Source organism: Onychostruthus taczanowskii, unplaced genomic scaffold (assembly GCF_017590055.1).
Source record: "Onychostruthus taczanowskii isolate IOZ18803 unplaced genomic scaffold, ASM1759005v1 scaffold258, whole genome shotgun sequence".
Classification (NCBI taxonomy): domain Eukaryota; kingdom Metazoa; phylum Chordata; class Aves; order Passeriformes; family Passeridae; genus Onychostruthus; species Onychostruthus taczanowskii.
This window is the reverse complement of record NW_024499884.1, coordinates 26,776-39,482: the sequence shown is the minus strand read 5'-3', so window position 1 is coordinate 39,482 and position 12,707 is coordinate 26,776. Positions and strand designations below refer to the sequence as shown.

Here is a 12,707-nt window from a genome sequence, read left to right as displayed (position 1 = left end):
AAAATACACTTTTGTATATGTTCAGAGACTAAAACATACATTCATTAGGGAAAATAACTCTGCACCTATAAGGAGAAGCAAGAATGAAAGATTAAACCTACATTGGAGAAGTATCAGCACTGTTGTCTCTTCTAAGTTAAATCTGGAAAGAAAGGTGCTCTCTTTTGCTGTATTTACTTTTAGGTGAATTTTTGAACTTCTGGATCTAACAATTTAACTTATCGATACTTTAATAAAGAGTACATTGTTTAAGCAAAAGACTTAAATGCTTAAGTCTAGTACTGTTAAAATCCTGAACAGGGAACTGTCAAGGCCCTCATGTGTTTGAACTCTAAGCTGTCACACAAGTCCACACAGAGTTAAGAGAATATGAATTCCCACTTGAAAAGAATTGCACAAGAAGATACAATTTTTCCCTCGCTTAAGGAAGAGAATCAGGAAAGACATTTGACAATCCCAGGGCTCTTTGAACAGCCTTCTTTCATGTTATTTTATAAATATAGGCCAATTTGTTAAAATATCTGACACATCCAAAAAAGGTTTGGTAGTTAATTTATTTAATTCAGTTACAGTGCTTCAACAGGACGCTATTCACTCTCCACAAGAGCAGAGCCTGACACTCCATGCAGCTACACCTATTATCCATCTCTATTAAACTGTACCAGTCTCAGTGAAATTTGCCTTGTTTGTTCATTGGAAAGTTTTACCAGAGATTCTCATGGAATCAGAACTGGTCCACAATCTTTAGTTCAATCACATTTCAGTGAGGTTTTATGAAAACATTTTTCTTCAGTGTATACAAACCTGGAAACCCAGGGAAATGCCACCTTTTAGAAAGTTATTTTCAAAGCCAGTAAGTAACAAAAAGATTTAGGAACTTGCAGGCACTGGTAGCAGCGGGACTCCCAGAAAGCGAGAGGAATGGTTCAGGACGGAAGGTCCCTAGTGGTGCTGAACTGCAGCAGTGCAAGGCTCTACTCGTGGCTCCTGTAGTAATCTTCAATAGTTTCTGAGTTGAAGTGCACCACAGTGACGGTGATGTCGTCCCTGTACATCCTGGCCAGGTCCTCGGGCAGGGCCAGCATGGCAGCCAGCTTCTCTGGGTCCACCTCGCCATACTCGTTGCTGCCGATCGCGTGGCGGATCAGATGGGTGGCGGTGTTCTGGTCCAGGGAGGCCAAGCCTTTGCTCTTCCTCTGCAGCAACAAGTTGTGCATGTAACCCAAATTAACTGGTTTCTTAAAAGTCAGTGGTGGTTTCTGCATGTTGAGCTCTGTAAGGTGTCCAGCAACAAGTTTTACAACCTTCTCATTACTCAGCATCTCCCATAGCCCATCTGAAGCAATAACGAGAAACTTATCCTTGCTTCTTAACTTGTGGTATGTGACTTCAGGCTCTGCAGTTAAATAAGGGGGGGTATGGTAGTTTGGAGGAACATACTGATAAATGTTTAGAGCCTCCACATCACAGCTGTTCTCGAGAATGCTGTGTTGCAATTCTTTACTCCATTTTAATTGCACATCTCCGAAAGCTCTGGAGGGCATGAGAATCCCCAGTAACCTGTCATTCACAAATAGGGTTTTCTCCTCAGATCTAGGATGTTCTCGCTTCAATCTTCTAATTTCAAATTCATCGTAGGCATTGTGGTCTCGGGTTAGAGGGAGAGTAGACCATGTTCCATCTTCTTCACGGACCCCTAAAACGGCTCTGCAATCACCAGTGTTTGCCACATGTAGGTGAACGCCATCAATGTGAGCTACACAGGCTGTCGCACCAGAAAAAGCTACTTGCAGGGCAATATTTCTCATCAACTCATTCTCCTGAGGAGCCTGAACTTCCAGTGATATGTCTGAGTCTAACCTTTTGAATGCACAAATCATGGCTTCCTCCAAACTAAACCCCAGCTCAGTGTCCAGGTCCAGCAAGTGCTGCCAGTAAACCCGGAGGTTCTCAAAGTACTGCGAGGCGATTTCCTGGTACTCCACATCGTTGGGATGCCTGTGCCACTGCAGGATGGGCCGCACTGGTTTCATGGCCTCCACGGCCAGCTCGATCTCCTCCAGGCTCTGGCGGGGCATGAGGGACACAGCGATGTAGTGCAGCAGCCTCTCGCTCACGGCCTGGGCGCAGGCGGCGCCCGCGTGGCCGTCGAACACCCCGAACATCATCCCTGCCGTCTGCAGGCACGTGGCCGCGCTCCGCCGGTCCTCTATGGGGCTGTTGGAGGCCAGCTGGTTGCTTTCAAACCTCAGCACGGAATTTGCATTCTTGCCATTCAAATCCAGCGTTCTGTGGGATAGTTCACCTGCTCGGAGTATGTCGTTGATTTGTGCCGGAGATAACTGGAAAGAAAAATGTTCTTCTTCGGTGGAAGTGTGCCGGAATGCTTTGGGAAAGGAGAAAGTTCTGTCTAAGCTGCAGCTCCCAGCAGGGTGGGGACATGTTTTGGAGAAAATGAGCTTCCATTTGACCTTGCTTCTGTTTGGGATACAGATGGAGTACCAACGTCCTTTCCCTTGTAAAATAATGCTGCTTCTGGCTGAGCTTAAAATCCAGGATGATACAGTTCTTGACATCATAAGTCACTCCAAAAATGGAGCCCTTTCCTTCAGTAACACGGAATGTTCTTGCAGCCTGGAATATAAGTGGAGGAAAGGGAAAATAATTAGAAAGTTCATAAGAAGCTTTCCATATAGAAGTTCAAAAGCATATCTAGAGTTCTCAGAAACATTCAGAACTTCTTTCCAAAAGAGACTGCTATGGATAAAGGCATCTTAAAAGTGACACAATTTCCATCACTTAATTATAACCAAGGATATGACTGCTCCTTTTAACTCATCAGAAAAGATAATTTTTACTTTCCAGACATGTTTTTTTTTCCTCATTGTGGCAACATTACAAGAAACATTATTGCAAACTGCACAACAAAAAGCCTCCTCTAACATGACGCAGAACAAACAGATCCAACCAGCTCGAAAATTGGGACTTAAAGTGACAATTATTGCACAACTCTCAAAAAAGCTTGCTAGAGTACAACTCTATTAATAGACTCAAAACTCCAAACCCAAGAGAAGATAAGTACTTAAACCCTGTGGGAAGACTGAGAGATGTGGCCAGTTAATGATTTATGTGAATTACCATGATCCTCACAGCTAGAACAAGCCAGTCTACCTTTCCAATTCTGTTACAGCTTATAAGCTCAGCTGTTCTTTTTTTTCCTTCAAGGTCTTAACCAACCCTCAGGCAGGCAGGATCTTTTACACAGCTGAAGGCAATTTTTACTGCTGGTTCATTAATGCTTTTTTTACAGCATTGTGCACTCTGGTACAGTGAAAGGTGTAAGACATTGACAACTTTTACAGGTTAACAATTTGGCTTGTTCATTTGGAGGGCAATTAGAACAAGATCTCTGCTGCCAACAGCACTGAAACCTCGGGCACTTCAGCAGCTGAAGCTCTTCAGTTGCCATGGGGGAGGTCCTCCGCATTGTCTCCTGCTTTCAATAATATCCAGCTGTGGGATAGTGCTAAATACAACCAGATGTTCACTCACAACAGAGTTTTGCCCCGTGGATTTAAAAAACTCATTGTATGGCAGCACCGCAGGTACAATTACTCCCAAAAGATCCCACTAGCAGCCACTGAGAACAAGAGCGTTCTTCATGAGCTTTCAAACACTTTGAGGTGACCTGTGAAACCACTTGCTCAGGCTGAAGACACTACATGCTGCCACAACAGCAGTTTTTTAGCAGCACGCTTCACAAGAAATAGCAAGAAACCAGCCAGAGCAGATGAGTGGAAATGTTTCCAAGAAATCAGCAGGAAGTAAAAGTCACCTTGAGCTATTCTAAACAGAAGGCCTACTGATACAACCCAAGAAATGCTGAAATCCTGCTTGGAACCCAAAGCAACGTGTCACAAAACATTTCTGAAGTGTGCTACCCATATTTAACGCAGAAAAGAGAAGACAAGCATTCCAACAGACCCCACCACCATGATTCCGGCAACCTGGTGAGAACAGGCAAAGACACAGCATAATTTCACTGCTGATGTCAGGAGAGGAGCTGGAAAAGGCAGTGCCAGTTCCCTGTCCGAAGCTCGCCTGCAGTCCCCTGGGACACTGCATCTCCCAACACACAGAATGTCTTTTGTTGTCCTACCAGAAGAACGTAAGCAAAATAACAGGAAGACAGCTGACACTACCAGCAACAGCTAAACCCCAAAAGCACCTACAGCACAAGACAAGGTTTGCCAACCTTTTTCAATCCATTCACCGTTCTGATTTTCCTTCATTCTCTTCCTGCCCCTCTCAGCCACATGAGATTGAAAGAAGGGTGACTTTCACATACTTGATCAAAAACCGGATTGAAACAGTGTTTAAAGAAACTGTTTAAAGCTGGCTGACAGGGCGAGGCAGTGCGGTTTTCCGCCCAGCAGCAGTCACTAACACCGCTTAGCCCTGCTCCTGCCTAAGGTCAGGCAGCGCTGCCGAGCCCTGGAGCTCCTGTGTGCCAGCCCTGCCCACCGCGTTCCCATCCTCGGGGTCCTCCCCAGCCGCAGTGAGCAGACACTGCTGCCCAGGACGCCTCCAGAAGCGTGCTAATTAAAGCGGTGTGCTAAAGATCATTATGTAAGAGACAATTATTACATAAACTCGCTCCCCCTCCAGCGCGGCACTGCCTCCCGGGGACGCGATGTCCCAGCGGGGCCCGGGCACGGCCCCGGCACGGCCCGCAGCCGCCGGACCGCACAGCGCAGCAGCGCCCGATAACAGATACCCGTCACATTTGGATTTACAGCCTCTCTGAGATCCCCACATTCCCCTCCCGCACCCTCCTGACACTGCCCACACCCACCCTTCATCCCACACGTATCCGGCACACACCGACCCCTGCCGCGCCACCTCCACTGCCCCAGCCCCACACACCGACACACAGCACCCCCACACGCCTGTCCGGCACACACCGGCCGTGCCCCGCACCACCCCTGTGCTCCCACACATCCGCACCGCACCCTGCACACAGCCCGTCCGCGCACACACACCCACCCTGCCCCGCACACGGCACGCCCCGTGCCCGGCACAGACACCCCTCGCCCCGCACACACCCACCCCACAACGCCGCCGCCGCCACAGCCCGTGCCCCGCACAACTCCCACCTCCCCGCTTCCGCACAGTCCTCGCGCCAGGCCCGGCCCCACTCCCTGTGCCCCGGCACGGCTGCCCCGGCGGCGGCCGCTCTCTGCCCGCCCCGTCCCGTCCCGTCCCCCGCCCCCGGCGCACCCACCGGCCGAGCCCGCCAGCCCCGCGCTGTCCCCGGCGGGGCTGAGGCACGGCGCTGACCGACAGCCCCGCCGCCCAACCCTCCCTGCCGTGGGTTCCCGTCAGGACACGGCGGGGCGGGCGCGGCCCCGCCCCTCCGCCATGTTGTGCGCGGCGGACGCGGCCGCGGGGGCCGGCCCGGGCTGAGGGGCCCCGGCTCCCCTCGCTGCCGGCACCGCCCCGCGCCCGCCGCCCCTGAGGCGCTGAGGGAGCGCCGGGCGCGGCCCAATAACGAGAGCAAAAAGGAAGCGAGTGACACGTGTTAGGAAGAAGAAGCACCAGCAGGGGTTTCTTCCTCATTAATAACGTTGAAAACCACGCTGTTTCCTTGAGCGACGACCTCTCGGCTTTTCGGGTGTTTTTCCAGTACGGTTGCACACCCTTCAGCGCTGAGGACTGATGAGGCTCAAAATCGCAAAGCTCTTTCGTAATTAACTTGCCATATAAATTATGGAGGACAAAAGGGCTCATTTTGCTGAGTCCCAGGTTTTTTGGTTTCATATGACTGCCTGTCTCGGTTAACATTTCCACTGAGCGGTTCTAAGCCCCATGAGGAGGGGAAGGAATGGGCCCAAAGTGCAGGGAGGTTAATCAATAGTTACCGATGTTAACGCAGTGGTTACTAAGTAGTCCCTGCTTTGAAACCTCTAACAATTTTTTTTTTTTTTTTTTTTTGCAAAAACAGAGGCTCGCAAGTCACAAGAGGCTTTGATACTATCAGTGCGTTTTTCAATTTGCCTAGCTTCTTGTACTGAAGGATTTTTAGTTGAATAATGAATAATGTGCAATGTGGTGCAAGTGCCCCAGATGAGATGACTCTGAGCTTTCACCTGTTTCTTGTTTTTATTAAAACAATGAAACAATAGTTTCATGTCGCATGGAGGAGCATACAAAAAAGTAGGTCATCTTAAAAAAAATTTTCACAGCAATATTTTAGCACATACCAAAATAAAAACCACCTTAAGTTTGATGTAATTATTTTATCTGCCTGACAAATCTGAGCTGGAAGAGGACGCCCAGGGCAGCCCTTAGCTGCATCTCTCTGCTCTGTCCAGTGCTCAGATCCACCAACAGCAGCTTCGGGATCTCCCAGGGAATGGTCCCAGCCATTCCCAGAGCTCCTGGAGCCTTTGGGCACTGCTCCAGGGATGCACAGGCTGGGATTGTTGGGGTGTCTGTGCAGGGACAGGAGCTGGACTCAGTCACCTTTGTGGATCCCTTCCAACTCAGGATACTCCATGATTTAATGATTCTTCCTTCTGCCCTACCAATTTTCAGCTTTTCTGCCATGTACAAAACTGATAAAGCCTGACACAGCAGCCTGAAAACAAGCCTGACTGCTCTGAGTTTCCTGCACTCCCACCGTGGTGAAATGCTTCTCTTCAGATGAAAACTGTAACTTATTGCTCACATGTTCGTGCAGCAATTTCATAAATTCATATGCATACGCTGAAGTGACTTAGGAACCAAGTAAATGAAAGTGAAGCAATTAACAGTCCTGCAGGACATGTCCCTTTCACTCCACGCTTTCTAAACACAAGAAGGAATACCATATTGAAGGTACTTGACAGGGCTGAATATCAACTTGAATTGAGATTTAGATTCTGCTTTGGAGTGTTTGATTATGTTGATGAACTAAAGTGATATATAATTAAAGGAAAAAATAGTAGAAATGCTACTCTCTGATTCCATCTGAGGAGAGAAATTGTATTGCTCAGGCTTGCAGTGTTTTTGCCTTTAGGAATATCAAAAATGGCAAATTTCTGTAGCAACTGTGCTTGGTTGCCATAGTGCTCTATGCTCTTCATTTGCATTGAAAAAAATTAGAACTCTAGTTTCTTTAAATAAAACTCAGATTTGGTTTTGACTTGCCTGGTTATAGGTGAGGAAAGTTTAGTCCTGTGCCAGAAGAAAATCCTTACCTGTATTTATAAGAAAATTAGTCTAATTCCAGGTATTGTATTGAGGTGCAGCTATGTGTTAAAATATAGCAGATCATATATTTAGACTTTTTTCAAGGAACAATCTTATCTGCTGAGAGTTAGCAACTCTGTTTTTCTGTGGAAATACATTCTTGAACTCATTTCTGTGTTCTTGTTTAGGCCAGACTGCACTATTTGGGGTTTCCTTCTTTCTTTCCTATAGAATGTTATTTCCCCCCCTGCTTGTTCGTTTGGACAACTGGCTGTGGCTGCTTTGGTGCAATTTAAACATCTTCTGCTTCCAGAGGCTGCAAACAGCTGCTCCTCATCCTCACTGCCTTCACAGCAGGTGCCAGCACGGATTACTTTCCATGACCTCGCTGATACTCATGAAAGTCTGTGACTCCTGTAAACATTTCTTGTTATGGGGACACACAAAGATCAGAAACACCAAATAAGCCAGATATACCTAAGAAAGCAAGTTAAAAATTGGACTAATATTTCTAATAAATAGCCAATCCTTTTGTCAAAAAGCTGACCAGCAGCAAAAAAGTTTGAATCAAAAACAAAAAAAACCAAAAAAAAAAAAAAAACTAGTAAATTACTACTAAAAGTAGTTTCCTAGTTTTCAGAAGTTTTTCTGCAATAAAGAGACTCAGCCTAGTGATACAGGTTAGAAAACAGCAATAGATCCAAACCCTTTGGAAATTTGTGAACATGCAAAGGAAGCTGGGTCCTTTGAACAAGCTGTCTCTCTGGCCCATCTCAGTGAACATGGACTGAGTTTTGTGCTTTTGCACAAAAAGCTCTATAGTCTAATAACCAGCTTTTGGAAAGGAAACAGCACCAGCCCACAAAACACCTTCATGCTGAGCACCTTTAAGAATGAACCCTGTTTGCTGGCTCTAGCTTGCCCTTTGAATAATGATATGTCATCTGCTGTATATGACATTTTGGATTTTCACAAAAGGCAAATTGGCACCACAGATGCAGCAATCTCTTATTATAAACACACAAAACCTACAAACAAATGGAGAAATGAGGGTGGCTCTAGGTCTGTTAGAGCAACTGCACTTTCTAGTTTGGTTGCAGCTATTTCCTGTCTGATCTTCCTAAGTAATCTAAACCAAACACTCAACTACTAGGAAGGAAGGCAAGCTGCAAGAAACATCATTGAACAGAGGTAAACAGCATGAACAATGGTAGGAAAGGTGCCATTCCAGCTCTCAAGCTTCACTTAGCCTCTCCTGTTGCAGCAGAGGCTCAGCAGTGTCTGGAGCTGCAGGTTAATCTGAAGACCCAGGTTAAGTCAAGGTAATTGCACTGGTGCAAAGGTCTCTTCCCAGTTGCTGCAATGGGATCTGAATGCCACATGGATCATTTTTATTGGATGTTGCTCAAAATGGTTTTAGTTAAACAAACAAATGTTTATTAAAGTTCTGTAAAAGTAAATTTACATTTCTTGGGTCAGTTTTCAAGTCCAGGAAAGTCTTGGGAATAAAGGCTCACGTGTAAAAAAGTGGTTATATTCCTTTCCTCTCTCTCCTCCTTCCACCTTCTCCTCCTCAAACAAACAGTGAGCTGGCTCCTAAATTTTATTTAATATTCCACTCTGTTGATATGAAATTAAATGATTTGCATTACTATGTTGCTGTTCACAACCTGGAGTAAGATGCTGAAATGTTACTAAATTTCAAATGCAGCGCAAGTAGCAGCATAAATGGAACATCGGAGGAGTGAAAGTTCCCTGCCTTACAGCTGTGCAAGTTGGAAATACTTCTGTGCAAGTCAGTCAGGGTCCATCCTCTGCTGTGCTTTCCTCAGGGTTAGGGAGAAAAAGTGTAAGACCCCTGCTCTCCCAGGCAGAGCAGAGACAGGCCTTCAATGCTTGGTGCTGTTACTAAATGGTCACTTCTGCATGCAGAGGAATTCAGAGAGGAAAGCAGGTACACTTAGGTATAAGATAACACTCCATTTTCTTCAGGCTTATCTCTGTTTTTTCTTGAAATGCTCGCTTTTTTATCTTTCTGAACTTTGAACTCTGCCAAAAGCACCATCTGGTGTTGAGGTACCTTGCAAAACCTTTCCCCAATTCTTTTATTTGGATTAATTTACCCTCATAATGAAACATGCCATTATAATTCTGATATATCATATCTGATATATCATACATATATCATATGTACAATGGAAACTGCCTAAAAATATTTCTGCTTGCAAGAGATTGGTGAAAAATCCCAAAGTTGTACTGTAACTACAGCTATTAAAGTTTAAAAGCAAAAGTTAAGAGAGTGTGCAGCTCACCAAGCAGAGGATCTCTGTGCTCAGCAGTGAAATGAGGAACAAAAAATTGTAGCTGGTTTATGGAGCTTCTTTTGTCAGGCTGATTTTTGTCTGAGGAAGGAGTTCCAATGACTACATATGCAGAGCTAGCAAGGGGTTTTCAATGGCACTCACTCATATCTTTACAAACTATTACTGTTAGTGTTAAATTCTCTCATCTGTCGTATTTTGATTGAATGGGCCTTGACAATTGTTTTAAGCATGGTGGCAAGAAAGGGAAGGAAAGCCACTAGATGGCATTTTTAATCCAGTTTTTACCACTGTGCAAGTTCAATTGCTGTCCTAAATGTGAGGCCTCTGTTCTCTCAGTCAGGATGGTTGCAATCCCAGGAGAAGGAAAGTGAACTCTTGCTGGAATAATTACAGTCAACTCCCATTTTTCCTTCAACACAACAACTTGGTAAAAGGTAAGGATAGCTTCTGGTTTAGAATTGTTCAGTCTCAGAATAAATGAGGTGCATTAAATAGGTGTTTATCCAATAAATATTTGTGGCTTTTATTGGATGATCAGGGTCTAAAGAAACAAAGGATATAAAAGTCTTTCTTTTATATTTTACTTCCCTGTGGTAAAAAATAGAGCACGTTCTTGCATCCAACAATGTGGAAAAAAACCCCATAACCTAAACAACCAAAAAACTCTGTAAGCAAAATCAAATTTATTTCTGCAGGAAGGTACAGTTCAGCTTCTCCCTGGAAGGGAACACCTTGGGGCAATGCAGCATTTAAAGCTCTTTGCAATGGCTGAGCTTTTACAATAACTGTGTAAGCTAAATATTATCCTTCTGCTGTTCATGAATAAACCACCTTCAAAGAAGCTTAAGTACTGTGTGCAAGGTCACAGCAGACAAACTTTTTTTTAGATTGAGGGGTTGGAACTGGGGAAAACTGGACAAAGTTTCAGAACACAAGCCCTCTTTACCTACTGTGAGAGACAGGGAGCAGAAACCTCTGCCTATGCCTAAAATGAGAGGAAAACATTGAAAATGCTGATCTTGACCTGCTCTGTGAACATCTAATATTAATGCAGCAGTGCTGGGACAGCTTGATTATGGTACATATGGTAAATAATATTGGTTATATTTTAATCAGAAAAGTATTTTAAATTTGCCCCTAATAAATTTTTTTTTTGCTATCAAAATGTAAGTTGTTTTGAAAGACTTTTTACATTTTAGAATGCATCTCAATGTAAATTTTAACAGCAACATAAGATTAATGATAATTTAATTCTGGGCAAAAAGTCATTCAAGGTATACAGTATGTTAGAACTTAAGTGAAAGGATTAAGTTCAAACAGAAAGTGTTAGTCCCAAAAGGTGGTAAGAACTGTGATACAGACTAAAAAGAGGGGTCAGAAATAATTTCAAGAATTTAAAAACATGTCCACAAACTTGAGAGGGATAACTCTTATCTGTACTTAGATCATTCCACAGTAGCTTAGGCAAGGTTTCTGCAGAACTGAAGATAAACAGTTAAAGCATTCCGTGATCCAAAAGAGATGCAACTGTTGAAAACAAACATAATTTCTGTTAATGAAAATCCAAGAAAAGTGATGCTGTAAACAGGGAGAGGTGGGTCTTCTCAAAAAGAAGGATGAAGATATGCACACGTGATTTTAAAGTCTCATTTATTTAATTTGTTAAAGAAATTAAGATACATTAAATAGAGTTTCTACAATACCAGTTTGCATTACTAGCAAAGTTCATAATACATTCATAATAGCTAAAACCATTGCATTTTGTAAGGATTTTCCATTGCCTTAGCATCTCCTGGATAAGAATCTCACATCTAAAACAATGCTGAATTAGCCCTCACAACAGCCCTGTGAGGTAGAGGTCAGTGTTACCCTCTTTCTACATAAGAGGAAACTGAGAAACAAAGTTTTAGGTCAGTGTACCAGAAAAACCACAGAGATTTGAGGAGCAGAATTCCAGTCTTTCACTCCTTGTACTGTGCTCCACATCTCTTGTCATGCTTCCCTGGAGAAAGGAGAGCAGCCACAGCAGCTGCTGTTCTCCCTTCTCCCCACTTCCCTTGGCCTTGTACGTCCTGATTTCTCCATCTCAGCTGATGGAAAGTGATCAACATCAGCCATTTCTACCTGAACTACACAGACAGAACAGGCCATGTGGCCCAGAACTCAAGGAGCTGGGAATCGACTGTGGGTAGTCACAGGGAACATCACAGTATTGAGTACCAGAGTCAGAATTTTGTCCCTAAGTTGCAGAACCAACACGTGGCTGTTCTAAAGCAATTTTGCAGAGGTAAAAGGACTCAGGAGTGCTGAAGCCTTGTGTGTGCTGGGAGCATCCCTGCCAGGCAGCCCTGGGGCAGGGAGGGTCTGTGCAGCAATGCTCACTCAGGGCAGACAAGATCTACCCATGTTAGGTCCCTAAAGGAAACAAAATAGCTGCTCTCTGTAGGGCAGACACTGAAGGAGGTCATATTGCAGAGCATAGCGCTGAGCTGAGGTAGAATCTGAGCAACTGAGGAACACAAAACACACCTGGATCACTACAGAGGAACTCCTCAACCAAACTGACCCTGACCAGGGCACTGTGGTCCTGTGTTCTGCATGGGCTGAAAGGACAAATACCTAAATAACATTGCAATAAACTGCTCTGCTTTTCAACAAAGCATTACATTGTAAGATAGCATCTTAGAACAGTAGATTTAAAATATATATTTAATTTTCACACCAGGGCCTACTTGAAGTGAGTTAAGAACTTTTTTCTAGTGCTACTCATACGTGTCATCAGGCAGCAAGAATCCAGTGAAAGCAATCTTTAAATCAGAGCTCAGCAAATGGTAAGGATCAGTAAGGAAAATTTAAGACCAGTTCGTCCAAAATTCTTGATTACTGTTTCCTCACGTATCAAATGAGACAAGTACAAGTTGTGGCCATCGGCACTAATAGATCACTACACAATTTTCCATTTTATATAAAGTTGGATTTTTAATGTCATTTTAAATTCATAGAGTTTCAGGTCTTGGATAACAACCTAGTTCTCTCAGCTATCCCTTATATTAAATAGTGCTGGTTAAAAAGATGCCATTTGTCCAAAGAATGAGCACTTTAAATAAAATAGAAAGCCAGAAGATTATCCCTGTCCAAGGAGAGGGTTCA

General features: G+C 44.3%; 1 protein-coding gene across 4 annotated transcripts; it reads right to left on the bottom strand.

The window, feature by feature from the left end:
• Positions 1-540: 540 nt before the first annotated feature.
• On the bottom strand, positions 541-5,423 carry PDP2 (pyruvate dehyrogenase phosphatase catalytic subunit 2). 4 transcript variants are annotated; one of them, XM_041407186.1, is made up of 2 exons: positions 5,285-5,423; positions 541-2,634 (listed from the first exon to the last, which is right to left on the bottom strand). In XM_041407186.1, the coding sequence occupies exon 2, from the start codon at positions 2,577-2,579 to the stop codon at positions 975-977; it is 1,605 nt and encodes a 534-aa protein (XP_041263120.1). In that variant the 5' UTR covers positions 2,580-2,634; positions 5,285-5,423; the 3' UTR covers positions 541-974. The 4 variants fall into 4 exon arrangements, with proteins under 4 accessions (XP_041263120.1, XP_041263121.1, XP_041263123.1 ...); XM_041407187.1 differs by having other exon boundaries at positions 5,157-5,367; XM_041407189.1 differs by lacking the exon at positions 5,285-5,423 and adding an exon at positions 5,110-5,135.
• Positions 5,424-12,707: the final 7,284 nt, after the last annotated feature.

What these genes read in the sequence shown, in the direction of transcription:
- PDP2 (XM_041407186.1), bottom strand. Translation starts at nt 2,579, where the DNA reads ATGATGTCAAGAACTGTATCATCCTGGATTTTAAGCTCAGCCAGAAGC.